This window comes from Oncorhynchus mykiss, chromosome 17 (genome assembly GCF_057628025.1).
Source record: "Oncorhynchus mykiss isolate SJ-2025 chromosome 17, ASM5762802v1, whole genome shotgun sequence".
NCBI lineage: Eukaryota > Metazoa > Chordata > Actinopteri > Salmoniformes > Salmonidae > Oncorhynchus > Oncorhynchus mykiss.
Window position 1 is genome coordinate 21,316,578 of NC_143038.1, and position 20,158 is coordinate 21,336,735.

The 20,158-nt window shown below is 42.3% G+C and overlaps 1 protein-coding gene and 1 long non-coding RNA gene across 4 annotated transcripts in view; one reads left to right on the plus strand and one right to left on the minus strand.

The window, feature by feature from the left end:
* The window catches only part of LOC149975859 (uncharacterized), a 944,026-nt gene that overhangs the window by 188,402 nt on the left and 735,466 nt on the right, over nt 1-20,158 (plus strand). The gene's annotated exons all lie outside the window — the stretch shown is intronic.
* Nucleotides 1-20,158, minus strand: part of LOC110493889 (mRNA (2'-O-methyladenosine-N(6)-)-methyltransferase) — a 50,192-nt gene that overhangs the window by 26,755 nt on the left and 3,279 nt on the right. For 2 of the 3 annotated variants that reach the window (XR_016487809.1, XM_036949873.2), the window contains exons 2-5: nt 12,015-12,158; nt 8,678-8,802; nt 8,341-8,472; nt 7,929-8,071 (exon numbers count right to left, since the gene is read on the minus strand). Coding sequence is in view for 2 of the 3 variants with exons in the window: in XM_036949873.2 (XP_036805768.2) it covers nt 7,929-8,071; nt 8,341-8,472; nt 8,678-8,802; nt 12,015-12,138 (524 nt within the window). In the remaining variant the exon portion in view is untranslated. The remainder of the gene's footprint in view (nt 1-7,928; nt 8,072-8,340; nt 8,473-8,677; nt 8,803-12,014; nt 12,159-20,158) is intronic. The other variant, XM_090205041.1, reaches the window with a different exon arrangement.

The window sequence follows — 20,158 nt, forward strand, 5'->3', positions numbered from 1 at the left end:
ACAAGTGCATACAGGTCGCAGTGGTGGGTGGTATACGGTGATTTGGTAAAACGGATGGCACTGTGATAGACTGCATCCAGTTTGCTGAGTAGAGTGTTGGAAGCTATTTTGTAGATGACATCGCCGAAGTCGAGGATCGGTATGATAGTCCGTTTTACTAGGGTAAGTTTGGCAGTGTGAGTAAAGGAGGCTTTGTTGCGAAATAGAAAGCTGATTCTAGATTTGATTTTGGATTGGAAATGTTTAATATGAGTCAGGAAGGAGAGTTTACAGTCTAGCCAGACACCTAGTTATTTATAGTTGTCCACATATTCTAGGTCGGAACCGTCCAGGGTGGTGATGCTAGTCGGGCGGGCGGGTTGCGGGCAGCGAACGGTTGAAAAGCATGCATTTGGTTTTACTAGCGTTTAAGAGCAGTTGGGGGCCATGGAAGGAGTGTTGTATGGGATTGAAGCTCGTTTGGAGGTTAGTTAGCACAGTGTCCAAGAAAGGGCCAGAAGTATACAGAATGGTGTCGTCTACGTAGAGGTGGATCAGGGAATCGCCCGCAGCAAGAGCGAAATCATTGATATATACAGAGAAAAGAGTCGGCCCGAGAATTGAACCCTGTGGTACCCCCATAGAGACTGCCAGAGGTCCGGACAACATGCCCTCTAATTTGACACACTGAAAACTGTCTGCAAAGTAGTTGGTGAACCATGCGAGCCAGTCGTTAGAAAAACCAAGGCTATTGAGTCTGCCGATAAGAATACTGTGATTGACAGAGTCGAAGGCCTTGGCCAGGTCGATGAAGACGGCTGCACAGTACTGTCTTTTATCGATGGTGGTTATGATATTGTTTTGTACCTTGAGTGTGGCTGAGGTGCACCCGTGACCGGCTCGGAAGCCGGATTGCACAGCGGAGAAGGTACGGTGGGATTCTAAAAGGTCAGTGATCTGTTTATTAACTTGGCTTTTGAAGACGTTAGATAGGCAGAGCAGGATGGATATAGGTCTATAAAAGTTTGGGTCTAGCGTGTCACCCCCTTTGAAGAGGGGGATGACCGCGGCAGCTTTCCAATCTTTAGGGATCTTGGACGATACGAAAGAGAGGTTAAACAGGCTGGTAATAGGGGTTGCAACAATGGTGGTGGATAGTTTAAGAAAGAGAGGGTCCAGATTGCCTAGCCCAGATTGTCTGCAAAACCTGTACGGGTCCAGGTTTTGCAGCTCTTTCAGAACATCTGCTGTCTGGATATGGGTGAAGGAGAAGCTGGGGAGGCTTGGGCGAGTAGCTGCAGGGGGGGGGGGGGGGTGGAACTGTTGGCCGGGGTTGGAGTAGCCAGGAGGAAGGCATGGCCAGCCGTTGAGAAATGCTTATTGAAATTTTCAATTATCGTGGTTTTATCAGTGGTGACCATGTTACCTAGCCTCAGTGCAGTGGGCAGCTGGGAGGAGGTGCTCTTGTTCTCCATGGACTTTTTGGAGTTAGAGCTACAGGATGCGAATTTCTGCTTGAAAAAGCTAGCCTATGCTTTCCTGACTGACTGTGTGTATTGGTTCCTGACTTCCCTGAACAGTTGCATATCGTGGGGACTATTCAATGCTATTGCAGTCCACCACAGGATGTTCTTGTGCTGGTCAAGGGTAGTCAGGTCTGGAGTGAACCAAGGACTATATCTGTTCTTAGTTCTGCATTTTTGAACGTGGCATGCTTATCTAAGATGGTGAGGAAATTACTTTTAAAGAATGACCAGGCATCCTCGACTGACGGGATGAGGTCAATATCCTTCCAGGATACCAGGGCCAGGTCGATTAGAAAGGCCTGCTCGCAGAAGTGTTTTAGGGAGCGTTTGACAGTGATGAGGGAGGGATTGGTCGTTTGACCACGGACCCATAGAAGATACAGGCAATGAGGCAATGAGGCAGTGATCGCTGAGATCCTGATTGAAAACAGCGGAGGTGTATTTGAAGGGCAAGTTGGTCAGGATAATGTCTATCAGGGTGCCCATGTTTACGGATTTAGCCTTACCTAACATATACATACAGTTGAAGTCTGAAGTTTACATACACCTTAGTCAAATACATTTTAACTCGGTGTTTCACAATTCCTGACATTTCATCTAGTAAAAATACCTTGTCTTAGGTCAGTTAGGATCACCACTTTATTTTAAGAATGTGAAATGTCAGAATAATAGCAGAGAGAATTATTTATTTCAGCTTTTATTTCTTTCATCACATTCCCAGTGGGTCAGAACCTGACATACACTCAATTAGTATTTGGTAACATTGCCTTTGAATTGTTTAACTTGGGTCAAACGTTGTGGGTAGCCTTCCACAAGCTTCCCACAATAAGTTGTGACAGAACTGGCGTAACTGAGTCAGGTTTGTAGGCCTCCTTGCTCGCACACACTTTTTCAGTTCTGCCCACAAATTTTCTATGGGATTTGAGGTCAGGGCTTTGTGATGGCCAATCCAATACCTTGACTTTGTTGGCCTTAAGCCATTTTGACACAATGTTGGAAGTATGTTTGGGGTCATTGTCCATTTGGAAGACCCATTTGCGACCAAGCTTTAACTTCCTGACTGATGTCTTGAAATGTTGCTTCAATATATCCACAATTTATCTTTCTCATGATGCCATCTATTTTGTGAAGTGCACCAGTCCCTCCTGTGCAGTTGCAAACCATAGTCTGGCTTTTTTATGGCGGTTTTGGAGCAGTGTCTTCTTCCTTGCTGAGCAGCCTTTCAGGTTATGTTGATATAGGATTCATTTTACTGTGGATACAGATACTTTTGTACCCGTTTCCTCCAGCATCTTCACAAAGTCCTTTGCTGTTGTTCTGGGATTGATTTGCACTTTTCACACCAAAGTACGTTCATCTCTAGGAGACAGAACATGTCTTCTTCCTGAGCGGTATGACGGCTGCATGGTCCCATAGTGTTTATACTTGCGTACTATTTTTTGTACAGATGAATGTGGTACCTTCAGGCGTTTGGAAATTTCTCCCAAGAATGAACCAGACTTGTGGAGGTCTACAGTTCTTTTTCTGAGGTCTTGGCTGATTTCTTTTGATTTTCCCATGATGTCAAGCAAAGAGGCACTGAGTTTGAAGGTAGGCCTTGAAATACATCCACAGATACACCTCCAATTGACTCAAATGATGTCAATTAGCCTAACAGAGGCTTCTAAAGCCATTACATAATTTGCTGGAATTTTCCAAGCTGTTTAAAGGCACAGTCAACTTAGTGTATGTAAACTTCTGACCCACTGGAATTGTGATAGTGAATTATAATTATGAAATATTCTGTCTGTAAACAATTGTTGGAAAAATTACTTGTGTCATGCACAAAGTAGCCAAAACCATAGTTTGTTAACAAGACATTTGTGGAGTTTTAATGCATCCAACCTCAGTGTATGTAAACTTCGGACTTAAACTGTACGTGTTAAGCAGATGTTATTGCAGGTGTAGTGAAATGTTTGGGTTTCTAGCGCCAACAGTTTAGTAATATCTAACAAAACACACAATCTAAAGTAAAGGAATTAGAATATGTTAAATACATGAACGAGCAATATCAGAGCGGCACAGACTAAGATACAGTAGAATAGGATAGAATACAGTATATACAGATGAGATGAGCAATGCAAAATATGTAAACATTATTAAAGTGACTAGTGTTCCATTATTAAAGTGGCCAGTGATTTCAAGTCCATGTATATAGGGCAGCAGCCTCTAATGTGCTATTTAACAGTCTGGCCTTGCGATAGACTGCAAACAGCTTCTCGGTCCCAGCTTTGATGCACCTGTACTGACCTCACCTTCTGGATGATAGTGAGGTGAACAAGCAGCGGCTCGGGTGGTTGTTGTCCTTGATGATCTTTTTGGCTTTCCTGTGACATCGGGTGTTGTAGGTATCCTGTATGTTTCTTTCATCACACCATGTCGCGTTAGTCATAAGGCATACGCCTTATGTATATACGTATATACTGTACTCTATATCATCGACTGTATCCTTATGTAATACATGTATCACTAGCCACTTTAACTATGCCACTTTGTTTACATACTCATCTCATATGTATATACTGTACTCGATACCATCTACTGTATCTTGCCTATGTTGCTCTGTACCATCACTCATTCAAATATCCTTATGTACATATTCTTTATCCCCTTACACTGTGTACAAGACAGTAGTTTTGGAATTGTTAGTTAGATTACTTGTTGGTTATTACTGCATTGTCGGAACTAGAAGCACAAGCATTTCGCTACACTCGCATTAACATCTGCTAACCATGTGTATGTGACAAATAAAATTTGATTTGATTTGATTTGTATCCTGGAGGACAGGTAGTTTGTCCCCAATGATGCGTTGGGCAGACTGCACAGGGTGACTCTGGAGAGTCCTGCGGTTGTGGGTGGTGCAGTTTCCGTACCAGGCGGTGATACAGCCCAACAGGATGCTCTCAACTGCATCTGTAAAAGTTTGTGAGGGTTTTAGGTGACAAGCCAAATTTCTTCAGCCTCCTGTGGTTGAAGAGTCGCTGATGCGCTTTCTTCACCACACTGTCTGTGTGGGTGGACCATTTCAGTTTCTCAGTGTTGTGTACGCCGAGGAACTTAAAACTATCCACCTTGTCCACTGCGGTCCCATCGATGTGTAAGGGGGGTCCACAATCATCTCCTTTGTATGTTGACTTGAGTGAGAGGTTATTTTCCTGGCAACACACTCGCATGGCCCTCACCTCCACCCTATAGGCGGTCTCGTCATTGTTGGTAATCAGGCCGGAGTACATGAGGGGGCTGAGCACGCATCCTTATTAAGGATGAGGATCAGCAAAGTGGAGGTGTTTTTTTTCCTACCTCACCCCCTGGGGGCGGCCATTCAGGAAGTCCAGGACCCAGTTTCACAGGGCGGGGTTCAGACCCAGGGACTCACGCTTAATGATGAGCTTGGAGGGCACTATGGTGTTGAATGCTGAGCTTTTTTGCAAAGAACGATGCATGGCCATCATATTTCTAATGTTTAGGCCTATCATAGAAAGAATGTAGCCAGTTACATGTCTTAATGAAGATACAGTGGGGAGAACAAGTATTTGATAACCTGCAAAATCGGCAGTGTTTCCTACTTACAAAGCATGTAGAGGTCTGTCATTTTTATCATAGGTATACTTCAACTGTGAGAGGCTGAATCTAAAACAAAAATCCAGAAGATCACATTGTATGATTTTTAAGTAATTAATTTGCATTTTATTGCATGACATAAGTATTTGATCACCTACCAACCAGTAAGAATTCTGGCTCTCACAGACCTGTTAGCTTTTCTTTAAGAAGCCCTCCTGTTCTCCACTCATTACCTGTATTAACTGCACCTGTTTGAACTCATTACCTGTATAAAAGACACCTGTCCACACACTCAATCAAACAGACTCCAACCTCTCCACAATGGCCAAGACCAGAGAGTTGTGTAAAGACATCAGGGATAAAATTGTAGACCTGCACAAGGATGGGATGGGCTACAGGACAATAGGCAAGCAGCGTGGTGAAAAGGCAACAACTGTTGGCGCAATTATTAGAAAATGGAAGAAGTTCAAGATGAGGGTCAATCACCCTCGGTCTGGGGCTCCATGCAAGATCTCACCTTGTGGGGCATCAATGATAATGAGAAAGGTGAGGGATCACTCCAGAACTACACAGCAGGACCTGGTCAATGACCTGAAGAGCTGGGACCACAGTCTCAAAGAAAACCATTAGTAACACACTACGCCGTCATGGATTAAAATTCTGCAGCGCACACAAGGTCCCCCTGCTCAAGCCAGCGCATGCCCAGGCTCATCTGAAGTTTGACCATCTGGATGATCCAGAGGAGGAATGGGAGAAGGTCATGTGGTATGATGAGACAAAAATAGAGCTTTTTAGTCTAAACTCCACTCGCCGTGTTTGGAGGAAGAAGAAGGATGAGTACAACCCCAAGAACACCATCCCAACCATGAAGCATGGAGGTGGAAACATAATTCTTTGGGGATGCTTTTCTGCAAAGCGGACAGGATGACTGCACCGTATTGAGGGGAGGATGGATGGGGCCATGTATCGCGAGATCTTGGCCAACAACCTCCTTCCCTCCGTAAGAGCGTTGAAGATGGGTCGTGGCTGAGTCTTCCAGCATGACAACGACCCGAAACACACAGCCAGGGCAACTAAGGAGTGGCTCCGTAAGAAGCATCTCAAGGTCCTGGAGTGGCCTAGCCAGTCTCCAGACCTGAACCCAATAGAAAATATTTGGAGGGAGCTGAAAGTCTGTATTGCCCAGCACCAGCCCCGAAACCTGAAGGATCTGGAGAAGGTCTGTATGGACGAGTGGGCCAAAATCCCTGCTGCAGTGTGTGCAAACCTGGTCAAGAACTACAGGAAACGTATGATCTCTGTAATTGCAAACAAAGGTTTCTGTACCAAATATTAAATTCTGCTTTTCTGATGTATCAAATACTTGTCATGCAACAAAATGCTAATTAATTACTTAAAAATCATACAATGTGATTTTCTGGGGGGTTTTTTTAGATTCCGTCTCTCACAGTTGAAGTGTACCTATGATAAAAAATTACAGATCTCTACATGCTTTGTAAGTAGGAAAACCTGCAAAATCGGCAGTGTATCAAATACTTGTTCTCCCCACTGTATATGAAAGATATGCTAGATGAAAATCTAGATATTGTCCAACCCTAATTGAAAGTATAGGAAGTGGGTTTTTTTCTCCACTGTGACCGGTAATCAGAGTTCAACCAACTTTTTTATTTTACCACTACATCACTGGCTACAGGTAGGCTTATTTGAAGTTCATGGTAATAGGCCTACCTACACATTGCAGCCTAGTCTAGTAAACATTGACCATCCCATTTTTCCTGGGACAGTTTTATTCCCATTTCAGACTACCAAAAAGGTAACTTTCTCAGGAAGATGTATCAATTAATTTAGGCCTAATCAAGAGCAACCACTGAATGTCATTAGGCACACTTTTTGGTGTTTTGTAACAGATGTCTATTTCCATTCATCAAATGGCACGAGTATACATGCATTGCACTGTTTGGATTATTTTGGAGTGGACGAACATGCACAGGTAGCCTACGCATTGAAGCTATTTGTCTGACAATCAGATGAAAGCATCATGACTGGTGGTGTTCATGACACATTAAAAGGTAATACATTTTTACTGTTAATTTAAGTCTTTATTATTATGTCCATAACAAATGTGTTATGTCACGGTGTAATTCGCACTCTGACTGTAGTGTACTATAGGCTACACAAATATTTATAGAAACACAAGCAGATCAGCATATTATGCTATAGCAGTTGTGACATAACAGGTCTTCCTCAGGTAGCGTTCTACATAACATGACATAAAAGGGCCAGTTTTTCTTCCTAGTCCTGTAGTAAAAAGCATGGTCAATGGAGAATCACCATCGAAATAGCTTTTTAACCCAGGGCTACTAAACTTTGAGAAGTAGGTTAGCTTTTTTCGTCATTAATCTTGTTCTGGAGGGAGCTCTGCAGAGTGGTCACTAGCTGACACAGCCACAAAGTCATACAATCTGACTTTAAACCTAACAACACTGCTAACCCTAATGCCTAAACTTAAATTAAAACAATAATGTTGGTTTTCATGAATTTTTACATTATAGCCAATTTTGACATAGCAGTTGGTCCGTCAAGCGGGGGAAAAACTTGTTTTTTGCTCAGTTCTGCCTTAAGGACAACACTCATCCCAATAAACGTCAACCTGTGTCCGAGAAACCGTACCAAAAACTGGCAAATGAGCTGTTGGGATGAAGATCTGAGTCCATACACCATGGTAGTAGTCATTTTAATTGACATTTTTATCAGTTGAAATGGACATGGGGCGATGGGATGTCTACATTTCTATTCCAGTGACTGATGTGTGGCTGTACTCACATGGTGGGACGGTATAGGGCCGATGCCGGCTGACCTGGCTTGTCCTCTGTGCCTGTGGTAGAGTTCCACGGCTTTGCCCTGGGGGTAACGGGTGAGATGGGCACTGTGGGGGTTGTTGGGGTTACAGGTATACCAATCTCAATCTGTCAATGACACAGTCACATATTGGATTAGAGTGACAGAGGAAATATTCCAATTTAAAAACAGTTTAAAACAATCTACAGAGACAAGGGGCACACCATATTATTCTGTTTAAACTTTCATTTCCTGCTGTCAAATATAAGAGACAGCACAGTGTAGTCCAGTAGATAAGCTCACAAAAAAAAAATCACTGGTATAGAAGCATGAAAATTGTAACACTTGTAATATTTTGCGGCATTGACGAAGAAACGTGTCCTGCTCAATGACTCACCTTGGGCCTCTTGAAGCTGTTAAGACCACCCTGGGCGGCATCCTCCGACAGGCGTCTCTTGCGCTGCCTGTTGCCCACACCGTCATCACCTGCCCCCTCCACCGAGGCAGCATTCAAACCTAGCGGGTCGGACTACAAAGACAGGAACAAACAGGGCAGCTGCCCCGTTAGAAAACTGCTGGAGAAGAGTGATGTTGATAAGGTTCAGACCAAGTTCCATCAAGAGACAGTTACTGAAGAAAGAAAAGAGAGCGTGAGGTACTAAGAACAGAAATAAAGAGAACAATTATTTTTCCCTCTGTCCCAAATCAAGAAGCTTTAACCATTTTGCACTCACAATGACATCATGTTGCCCCAGGACTGGCATCTCCCACATCGACTGATTGGTGAAGCGGTTGAACCAGTAGGGCCGATTCTCCCGCTTGCTCCAGCATTTCGACCAGCCGGCCTGGACGAGCTCGTCTGCACAGGAAAGGCGTCAGAAAGGTCACATCTATCTTCAGTCTGGTTCTTCTAGCTTGTAAGTAGCAAGTCAACATAGACAAAGCCAGTATCCTTTCCTTCCTAAGCACTGATCTTAAGCCTCATGTATACCCTACCTATATGCCTTCAGAAAGTATTCACGCCCCTTGACATTTTCCACATTATGTTGCGTTACAGCCTATATTTGAAATGGATTACATTTAGATTTTTTTTTGTCACTGGCTTACACACAATACCCCAAAAATGTCAAAGTGGAATTATGTTGGGGCGAAATCCTGCACATAGCTTCCACCATGTGCTTCCACTTTAAGACCGCATCAGCAGTCAGAAAGGAGGAAACAAAGAGAGCTCTTCCGGCTTTCTGGGAGGGAGCTTTCGGTTGGTGAGGCAGTTTGATCAGGGTGTGCAATGCTGCAGAAGTCTTGTTTATTTTCAGCGTGCCGAGTTTGTAAAAGTGTTTAACACCAGTTATTGATCGCATGGATTAGTAGCAACATTGTTGCAAAGCTTTGACATACAAACAAACAAAAACCAGACAGACAGACAGCTGTTGACTTCAGGCTTGCCGTTGCACCAAGACCCCCCCCCCTCTCTCTCCCCTCTATCGTTCCAGTGCTTTACACTGCAGCAGACTTTTTTTTTCTCCTATGCGCTTCCCTTTGATGTTCAGTGTCACTGGACTATTATTGCCCTGCCAGAAGTATTTGGGTTTACATTGTAGGTAAACGGGAGGTTGCTTGCAAGTTTATGGTGTATTGCTATTTGAACTGTATTGATATGGGGTGATACTATTGACATGTGGCCAAGATGTTTTTGGACATTTTAAGGCCTTTGTTTGGTCTATGAACACCCCCCAAATTCATATCCTCTGCACTCCTCCACTGGGAGATAATACAGATTATTGCAAATCCTCGAATGTTGATGACTGGGTTCTTTCTTGTAAATTGTTTCTTATGAAGTTGCCATTAAAATTGCTCAGCCATTATTATTGTATGAGGTATTATTGGTTGGGTACCCCCTGTGCTGTGATGTGTTTTATATGGTGTCTCATCTTTTCTCTCCACTGGCTATCTGGCAAACAGACTACACTCTAGGCAGTCTCTTCGGCTGATGTGTGTGGGTCTAGTAGTGGTACTCTCTCCTACTCTTTTCCTTTCGGCAGGGTTAATACTTGTCTGGCTCCCAAACAAAATCTTTATTTTTACCCCTCTCTAACAACACCACTACAATGTTTTTCAAATTAATACAAAATGAAAAGCTGAAATGTCTTGAGTCAATAAGTAATCAAACACTTTGTTATGGGAACCCTAAATAAGTTCAGGAGTAAAAATGTGCTTAACAAGTCACAAAATAAGTAGCATGGACTCACTCTGTGTGCAATAATAGTGTTTAAGATGATTTATGAATGACTACCTCATCTCTGTACCCCACACATACAGATAATTGTAAGGTCCTTCAGTCGAGCAGTGAATTTCAAACACAGATTCAACCACAAAGGGAGGTTTTCCAATGCCTCACAAAGAAGGGCACCCATTGGTAGATTGGGTAAAAAAAAGGTTTTATTAAAAAGCAGCTATTAAATATCCCTTTGAGCATGGTGAAGTTATGAATTATTCTTTGGATGGTGTATCAATACACCCAGATACAGGCATCCTTCTAAAATCAGTTGCCGGAGAGGAAGGAAACCCCTCAAGGATTTCACAAGGCCAATGGTGATTTTAAAACCGTTACCAAGTGTAATGGCTGTGATGGGAGAAAACTGAGTATGGATCAAGACTGTAGTTGCTCCACAATACTAACCTAATTGACAGAGTGAAAAGAATGATGCCTGTACGGAATACACATATTCTAAAACATGCATCCTATTTGCAACAAGGCACTAAAGTAATACAGCAAAGAAAATGTGGCAAAGCAATTAACTTCTTGTCCTGAATACAAAGTGTCATGTTTGGGGCAAATCTAATACAACACATTAGTGTACCACTCTCCATATTTTCAAGCATAGTGGTGAGTGCATCATGTTATGGGTATGCTTGTAATCATTAAGGACTGTGGAGTTTTTCAGGATACAAAAATAAATGGAATAGAGCTAAGCACAGGCAAAATCCTAGAGGAAATCTTGGTTCAGTGTGCTTTCCACCAGAACTGGGAGATGAATTCACCTTTCAGCAGGACAATAACCTAAAACACAAGGTCAAATCTACACTGGCGTTGCTTACCAAGAAGACAGTGGCCGAGTTACAGTTTTGACTTAAATCTACTTGAAATTCTATGGCAAGACCTGAAAATGGTTGTCTAGCAATGATCAACAACCAATTTGACAGCGCTTGAAGAATTTTGAAAATAGGTTTGGAGTCTTATCCTGAAAGACTAACAGCTGTAATCGCTGCCAAAGGCGGTTCTGCAAAGTAATGACTCAGCGGTGTGAATACTTATGTAAATGAGATATTTCTATATTTAATGTTCAATAAATTAGCAACATTTTAAAAACATATTTTCACTTAGTTATTATGGGGTATTGTGTGTAGATGTGATATTAAAAAAATATATTTAATCAACCTTGTATTCAGGCTATAACAACAAAATCTGGAATAAATCAAGGGATATGAATACTTTCTGAAGGCACTGTACGTACGCATGGAAGAACTACATGTAGCGCCGCAAAATAGCAAAAGACATTTGCAGCCCTGCAAGTCATAACTTGGTGCAAGAACACATGATCCCCGTTTTGGGTAGGTTTCTTGCATTGCATACCAAGGGTATACATTAGGCTTTAAAATAATTGTACAGGTGGGAATCCTCTTGGCAAGTGGGATTCTGGCATATTGCTTCACTTATCCTGTATTTTTGATCAGTGTAGAGAAAGAAAATGGCAGAATAGGAAGCTAATTTCAAACTATTGTGATGGTGAGGGTAATTTAAATACTGGCATAATATTTTTTTTTTTTTTTAAGAGTGGGGCTGGTGAAGAGGTTGGAAAGACAGGGAAGATAGTGGTGGTGAGTCAAAGCGCAGTTCGCCAGATTCGAACCCATGCCAACTCTGGCATACATGTGCCGGTGTCAGTGGCTCTAATCATTGGACCACAAAGGCCACAAAGGCATTGTCATTTTACCTCACACTGACTGCTTGGAGAGCAGAGTTACGGGATATATGCACCGCTTGATGTCATGTCACTAGGGCCATCTTACCTGGCAACTCTGTCATGGGCTTGCTAGTTGAAGGTGAGACCGGAGACCCCTGTGTGGCAGAGCCTGTTGGAGACATCACCAAAGCAGTGTCCCCCTTCACTGTTCCGTGATTCTCACTTGACATCTCTCCTCATCTGTCCTGTCCTGAAAAAAAAGATTGTGCCAAATTAGCAAAGGAGTTTTCACTCAACTTTGCCTTGTTAAGTACAGCTGAAGTCGAAAGTTTACATACACCTTAGCCAAATAAACTGAGTTTAAATGTTTCACAATTCCTGACATTTAATCAGAGTAAAAATGATTTAGGTCAGTTAGGATCACCACTTTATTTAAAAAATGTGAATGTCAGAATAATAGTAGAGAATGATTTATTTCAACTTTTATTTCTTTCATCACATTCTCAGTGGGTCAGAACTTTACATACACTCAATTAGTATTTGGTAGCATTGCCTTTAAATTGTTTAACTTGGGTCAAACGTTTTGGGTAGCCTTCCACAAGCTTCCCACAATAAGTTGGGTGAATTTTGTCCTATTCCTCCTGACAGAGATGGTGTAACTGAGTCAGGTTTGTATGCCTCCTTGCTCGCACATGCTTTTTCAGTCCTGCCCACAAATTTTCTGTATGATTGAGGTCAGGGCTTTGTGATGGCCAATCCAATACCTTGACTTTGTTGTCCTTAAGCCATTTTGCCACAACTTTGGAAGTATGCGTGGGGTCATTGTCATTTGGAAGACCCATTTGCGACCAAGCTTTAACTTCCTGACTGATGTCTTGAGATGTTGCTAAATTATGTGGATAATTTGTTCTTTCCTCATTATGCCATCTATTTTGTGAAGTGCACCAGTCCCTCCTGCAGCAAAGCACCCCCACAACATGATGCTGCCACCCTGTGCTTCACGGTTGGGATGGTGTTCTTCGGCTTGCAAGCCTTCCCCTTTTTCCTCCAAATATAACGATGGTCATTATGGCAAAAAAGTTATATTTTTTCAGACTAGAGGACATTCCTCCAAAAAGTACGATCTTTGTCCCCATGTGCAATTACAAACCGTAGTCTGGCTTTATGATGGCGGTTTTGGAGCAGTGGCTTCAAATTGCTGAGCGGCCTTCAGGTTACGTCGATAGATTACTTGTTTTACTGTGGATATAGATACTTTTGTACCCGTTTCCTCCAGCATCTTCACAAGGTCCTTTGCTGTTGTTCTGGGATTGATTTGCACTTTTGCACCAAAGTACGTTCATCTCTAGGAGACAGAACGCGTCTCCTTCCTGAGCGGTATGACGGCTGTGTGGTCCCATGATGTTTATACTTGCGTACTATTGTTTGTAAAGATGAACGTGGTACCTTCAGACGTTTGGAAATTGCGCCCAAGGATGAACCAGACTTGTGGAGGTCTACAATTCTTTTTCTGAGGTCTTGGCTGATTTCTTTTGATTTTCCCATGATGTCAAGCAAAGAGGCACTGAGTTTGAAGGTAGGCCTACATCCACAGGTACACCTTCAAATCAAATCAAATCAAATTTTATTTGTCACATACACATGGTTAGCAGATGTTAATGCGAGTGTAGCGAAATGCTTGTGCTTCTAGTTCCGACAATGCAGTAATAACCAACAAGTAATCTAACTAACAATTCCAAAACTACTGTCTTGTACACAGTGTAAGGGGATAAAGAATATGTACATAAGGATATATGAATGAGTGATGGTACAGAGCAGCATAGGCAAGATACAGTAGATGGTATCGAGTACAGTATGTACAAATGAGATGAGTATGTAAACAAAGTGGCATAGTTTAAAGTGGCTAGTGATACATGTATTACATAAGGATACAGTCGATGATATAGAGTACAGTATATACGTATGCATATGAGATGAATAATGTAGGGTAAGTAACATTATATAAGGTAGCATTGTTTAAAGTGGCTAGTGATATATTTACATCATTTCCCATCAATTCCCATTATTAAAGTGGCTGGAGTTGAGTCAGTGTCAGTGTCAGAGTGTTGGCAGCAGCCACTCAATGTTAGTGGTGGCTGTTTAACAGTCTGATGGCCTTGAGATAGAAGCTGTTTTTCAGTCTCTCGGTCCCAGCTTTGATGCACCTGTACTGACCTCGCCTTCTGGATGATAGCGGGGTGAACAGGCAGTGGCTCGGGTGGTTGATGTCCTTGATGATCTTTATGGCCTTCCTGTGACATCGGGTGGTGTAGGTGTCCTGGAGGGCAGGTAGTTTGCCCCCGTTGATGCGTTGTGCAGACCTCACCACCCTCTGGAGAGCCTTACGGTTGAGGGCGGAGCAGTTGCCGTACCAGGCGGTGATACATCCCGCCAGGATGCTCTCGATTGTGCATCTGTAGAAGTTTGTGAGTGCTTTTGGTGACAAGCCAAATTTCTTCAGCCTCCTGAGGTTGAAGAGGCGCTGCTGCGCCTTCTTCACAATGCTGTCTGTGTGAGTGGACCAATTCAGTTTGTCTGTGATGTGTATGCCGAGAAACTTAAAACTTGCTACCCTCTCCACTACTGTTCCATCGATGTGGATAGGGGGGTGTTCCCTCTGCTGTTTCCTGAAGTCCACAATCATCTCCTTAGTTTTGTTGACGTTGAGTGTTGAGAGGTTATTTTCCTGACACCACACTCCGAGGGCCCTCACCTCCTCCCTGTAGGCCGTCTCGTCGTTGTTGGTAATCAAGCCTACCACTGTTGTGTCGTCCGCAAACTTGATGATTGAGTTGGAGGCGTGCGTGGCCACGCAGTCGTGGGTGAACAGGGAGTACAGGAGAGGGCTCAGAACGCACCCTTGTGGGGCCCCAGTGTTGAGGATCAGCGGGGAGGAGATGTTGTTGCCTACCCTCACCACCTGGGGGCGGCCCGTCAGGAAGTCCAGTACCCAGTTGCACAGGGCGGGGTCGAGACCCAGGGTCTCGAGCTTGATGACGAGCTTGGAGGGTACTATGGTGTTGAATGCCGAGCTGTAGTCAATGAACAGCATTCTCACATAAGTATTCCTCTTGTCCAGATGGGTTAGGGCGGTGTGCAGTGTGGTTGAGATTGCATCGTCTGTGGACCTATTTGGGCGGTAAGCAAATTGGAGTGGGTCTAGGGTGTCAGGTAGGGTGGAGGTGATATGGTCCTTGACTAGTCTCTCAAAGCACTTCATGATGACGGAAGTGAGTGCTACGGGGCGGTAGTCGTTTAGCTCAGTTACCTTAGCTTTCTTGGGAACAGGAACAATGGTGGCCCTCTTGAAGCATGTGGGAACAGCAGACCGGTATAAGGATTGATTGAATATGTCCGTAAACACACCGGCCAGCTGGTCTGCGCATGCTCTGAGGGCGCGGCTGGGGATGCCGTCTGGGCCTGCAGCCTTGCGAGGGTTAACACGTTTAAATGTCTTACTCACCTCGGCTGCAGTGAAGGAGAGACCGCATGTTTTCGTTGCAGGCCGTGTCAGTGGCACTGTATTGTCCTCAAAGCGGGCAAAAAAGTTATTTAGTCTGCCTGGGAGCAGGACATCCTGGTCCGTGACTGGGCTGGATTTCTTCCTGTAGTCCGTGATTGACTGTAGACCCTGCCACATGCCTCTTGTGTCTGAGCCGTTGAATTGAGATTCTACTTTGTCTCTGTACTGACGCTTAGCTTGTTTGATAGCCTTGCGGAGGGAATAGCTGCACTGTTTGTATTCGGTCATGTTACCAGACACCTTGCCCTGATTAAAAGCAGTGGTTCACGCTTTCAGTTTCACGCGAATGCTGCCATCCATCCACGGTTTCTGGTTAGGGAATGTTTTAATCGTTGCTATGGGAACGACATCTTCAACGCACGTTCTAATGAACTCACACACCGAATCAGCGTATTCGTCAATGTTGTTGTCTGACGCAATACGAAACATGTCCCAGTCCACGTGGTGGAAGCAGTCTTGGAGTGTGGAGTCAGCTTGGTCGGACCAGCGTTGGACAGACCTCAGCGTGGGAGCCTCTTGTTTTAGTTTCTGTCTGTAGGCAGGGATCAACAAAATGGAGTCGTGGTCAGCTTTTCCGAATTTCAATTGACTGAAATTAGGTAAATTAGCCTTCAGAAGCTTCTAAAGCCATGACATCATTTTCTAGAATTTTCCAAGCTGTTTAAAAGGCACAGTCAACTTAGTGTATGTAAACTTCTGACCCACTGGAATTGTGATACAGTGAACTAAGTGAAATAATCTGTCTGTAAACAATTACTTGGAAAAATTACTTGTCACGCACAAAGTAAATGTCCTAGCCGACTTGCCAAAACTATAGTTTGTTAACAAGAAATTTGTGGAGTGGTTGAAAAACGAGTTTTAATGACACCAACCTAAGTGTATGAAAACTTCCGACTTCAACTAATATACTGTGTACTATTCAAATGACAGAGCAAAGAATCTAGCTTTTTACTATTATTAAATGTGATACAATGTAAAGATGTTCCATAATCTCCAAGGTACCCAGGTGGTGATTTGACATGCTTTCCGAAATTCAAGGGATCAAGCAAGACCTTCTATGCTATAATGGTGGTCCGCAAACAATCGTTGTAAGGTGCATGCCGTCACCTGCTGTACTGGAGTATGCAATCAATCATGTTTTGCTTAATTCTGTATTACTAAGAAAAAAATACAACAAAAATCCCTACTAACAAACCCTCCCCCATACCGAAAAATGTTATTCTTTCATGCTGAGACAATCCAGCTTTAGGATTATTCAGTATTTTAAAAAATCATGTTGACAGGAACATCTGTTACACCTAAACTCTATTGCCGGCATTTCTGCTTTCAACAATTCGAGTAGTGTTGATAACCTTTCCAATGAAAGATATGAAGTAAACTTGAAATAAATTTAAGTTTTTACTCAGTGCACTGCACAAATACAGTGAAATGCCTTTCTTAATGGTCTTCCCCAGCAATGCAATAATCAATATCAGTAGTACTATAAAAATAAAACATTTAAAAATAAAAGTAGAACAAAAACACACAAGAAACAGAAATAAGAACACCAGAAAATAAGTAAGCTATGTAACAGGGTTAGATCCAGGGTCAGTGCCAATACCATATTTACAATGTGCAGGGATACTGGAGTGGTAGGGTATATATAAGGGTAAGTTGACTAGACGTCAAGAGATATAATAAACAGAGTTGCAGCAGCAGCATGTATGATGATTGTGTGTGTGTGTGTGTGTGTGTGTGTGTGTGTGTGTGTGTGTGTGTGTGTGTGTGTGTGTGTGTGTGTAGAGTCAGTATGAATGTGTGTGTGTGTTGTGTGTGTGTGTTGGAGTGTCAGTATACGTGTGGATAGAGAGCAAAACATTTAATAAAATAGAAGGGTCAATGCAGATAGTCCGTGTAGTCATTTTGTTACAGCCTGAATTTAAAATGGATTTCATTGAGATTTTGTGTCACTTGCCTACACACACAATAACCCATACTGTCAAAGTGAAATTGTTTTTAGATATGTTTATAAATTGATCCAAAATCAAAAGCTGAAATGTGTTGAGTCAACAAGTATTCAACCCCTTTGTTATAGCAAGACCAAAAAAGTTCCGGAATATCCCTTTGAGCAAGGTGAAGTTATTAATTACACTTTGGATGGTGTGTCAATACACCAAGTCACTTGGGGGATTGACACAGGGATTTCACTATGAGGCTAATGGTGACTAAAACGGTTATAGTTTAATGGCTGTGATTGGAGAAAACTGAGGATAGATCAACAACATTGTAGTTACTCCAAAATACTAACCTTAATGACAGAGCGAAAAGAATGAATCCTGTACAGAATAAAAAATATTCCAAAACATGCATGTGTCCAGAATACAAAGCCTTATGTTTGAGACAAATTGAAAACAACATCACTGACTACCACTCTTCATATTTTCAAGCATGGTGGTGGCTGCATCATGTTACGGGTATGCTTGTCATCGGCAAGGACTAGGGAGTTTTTTTTTTTATTAAAAATAAATTATCAGAGCTAAGCACAGGCAAAATCATAGAGGAAAACCTGGTTCGGAGATGTTTACCAAGAAGAAATTGAATGATCCTGTGAGGCCTAGCTGCAGTTTTGACTTAAACCGACTTGAAAATCTATGGCAAGACTTGAAAATGCCTGTCTAGAAATGATTAACAACCAACTTGACAGAGATGGAAGAATAATTTTAAAAAGAATAATTGGCAAATATTGTACAATCCAGGTGTGCAAAGCTATTAGCAATTTAACCAGAAAGATTCACAGCTGTAATCGCTACCAAAGGTGATTCTAACATGTATTGCCTAAGGGTTATGTAAATTCAATATCTGTATTTCATTTTCAAGAAATTCGCAAGAAATTCTACAAAATTGTTTTCACTTTGTCATTATGGGGTAGTGTGTGTAGATAGGTGAGGAAAAGATATATTAAACCATTTTGAATTCAGGCTGTAACACAACTTTCTGAAGGAACTGTACTAAGGGAGCAGCCGGGGTAGCTACATCAGTCCGCCTAGTCATTCCACCAATCAGTCTTACAGCGTCTGCATATGAGACATTGATTCTATATCTCTGGGCCTCTCTCTGCACCTAGCATCCACCAAATGCTGCACTGTGTTCCCACCCACAATTACAACATTTAGCCTTTACATTGTTCCCACAGTCACCATAATCATGTTCCCTTCCACATTTGGCACATGTTGTCTTTCCTTTACACTGGGCAGCTACAAGTCCCATTCTTTGGCATTTAAAACACTGCAATGGCAATGGGACAAATTCTAAGAAATTGAAACTAAGGAATCCCATCTGTACTTTTATTTCCTACTGATCAACCTTTAGGCCTCAATCACTATGCCTCCCTTCACATTTTCTTTAATATCATCTATGGACATAGATTATGGGACCCCAGAAGTACCACCCCTCAACTTCGCATAAGCTCCAGGGACATGGCTTTCGATCTTCTTCCCATTGAGAGTTTCTATTTGAATAATCTTTCCTTGCCGAGCATGGCTAGCACAGAATATTAACAGTCTATTATTTTCAATGAACCGGGCTAGTTTTACGTCACCCATTTCTTTCTTTACGCCACTGGGTAATCCAGGGGTATTCAACCGGGGTCCAGGTACTGCAGGGGGTCCGCGAAAATGTACAAAGAAAACGGGGGAAAATTATACATTTTGTTTTTATGAATATAGCTAGTAACAAATGAATTTGTATTACATACCTACAGTAGAAAAAAAGGAGAATATCTTCATTCTAATGATGTCAACTTCACTTCTCAACACCTAATATTGAGCAAATTAGACTCATTGGAGCTAATTGCACTCACTGGACTATCTGACATGCGCTTTGAAAAAGCACCCGCGAGTACCAGTCGCAGAAAGTGCTGCTGGCAAGCTTCCTTGACTTAATAAAATGTTTGCCAACACATGGCTAACCTTTGTTAACTTTTTATGGCTGCAGGGGCAGTATTGAGTAGCTTGGATGAAAAGGTGCCCATTGTAAACGGCCAGCTCCTCAGTCTCAGTTGCTAATATATGCATATTATTATTAGTATTGGATAGAAAACACTGTCAAAATATTGTCTGTGAGTATAACAGAACTGATATTGCAGGCGAAACCCTGAGGAAAATCAAAACAGGAAGTGGCTTCTATTTTGAAAACTCCATGTTCCATAGCCTCCCTTTGCTGGATTTAAAGGGATATGAACCAGATTCCTTTTCCTATCGCTTCCTCAAGGTGTCAACAGTCTTCAGACATAGTTTCAGGCTTTTATTTTGAAAAATGAGCCAGAACGATAACATTGCGTCATGTGGTCATATAAGTTTTGCTCACGCAACAGAGTTTGGATAGGTATTGCTTTTCCCTCTCCTACTGTAAAAGACATTTGCAGTTGATATATTATCGATTATATATTTTAAAAACAACCTGAGGATTGATTTTAAAAAACGTTTGACATTTTTCTGTGGATATTATGGAAACTATTTGGAATTTTCGTCTGCGTTGTTGTTACCGCTCTTACCTGTGGATTTCTGATGATAAAGCGACAAACAAACGGAGGTATTTTGGATATAAAAATAATCTTTATGGAACATTTGTTGTGTAACTGGGAGTCTCGTGAGTGAAAACATCCGAAGATCATCAAAGGTAAACGATTAATTTGATTGCTTTTCTGATTT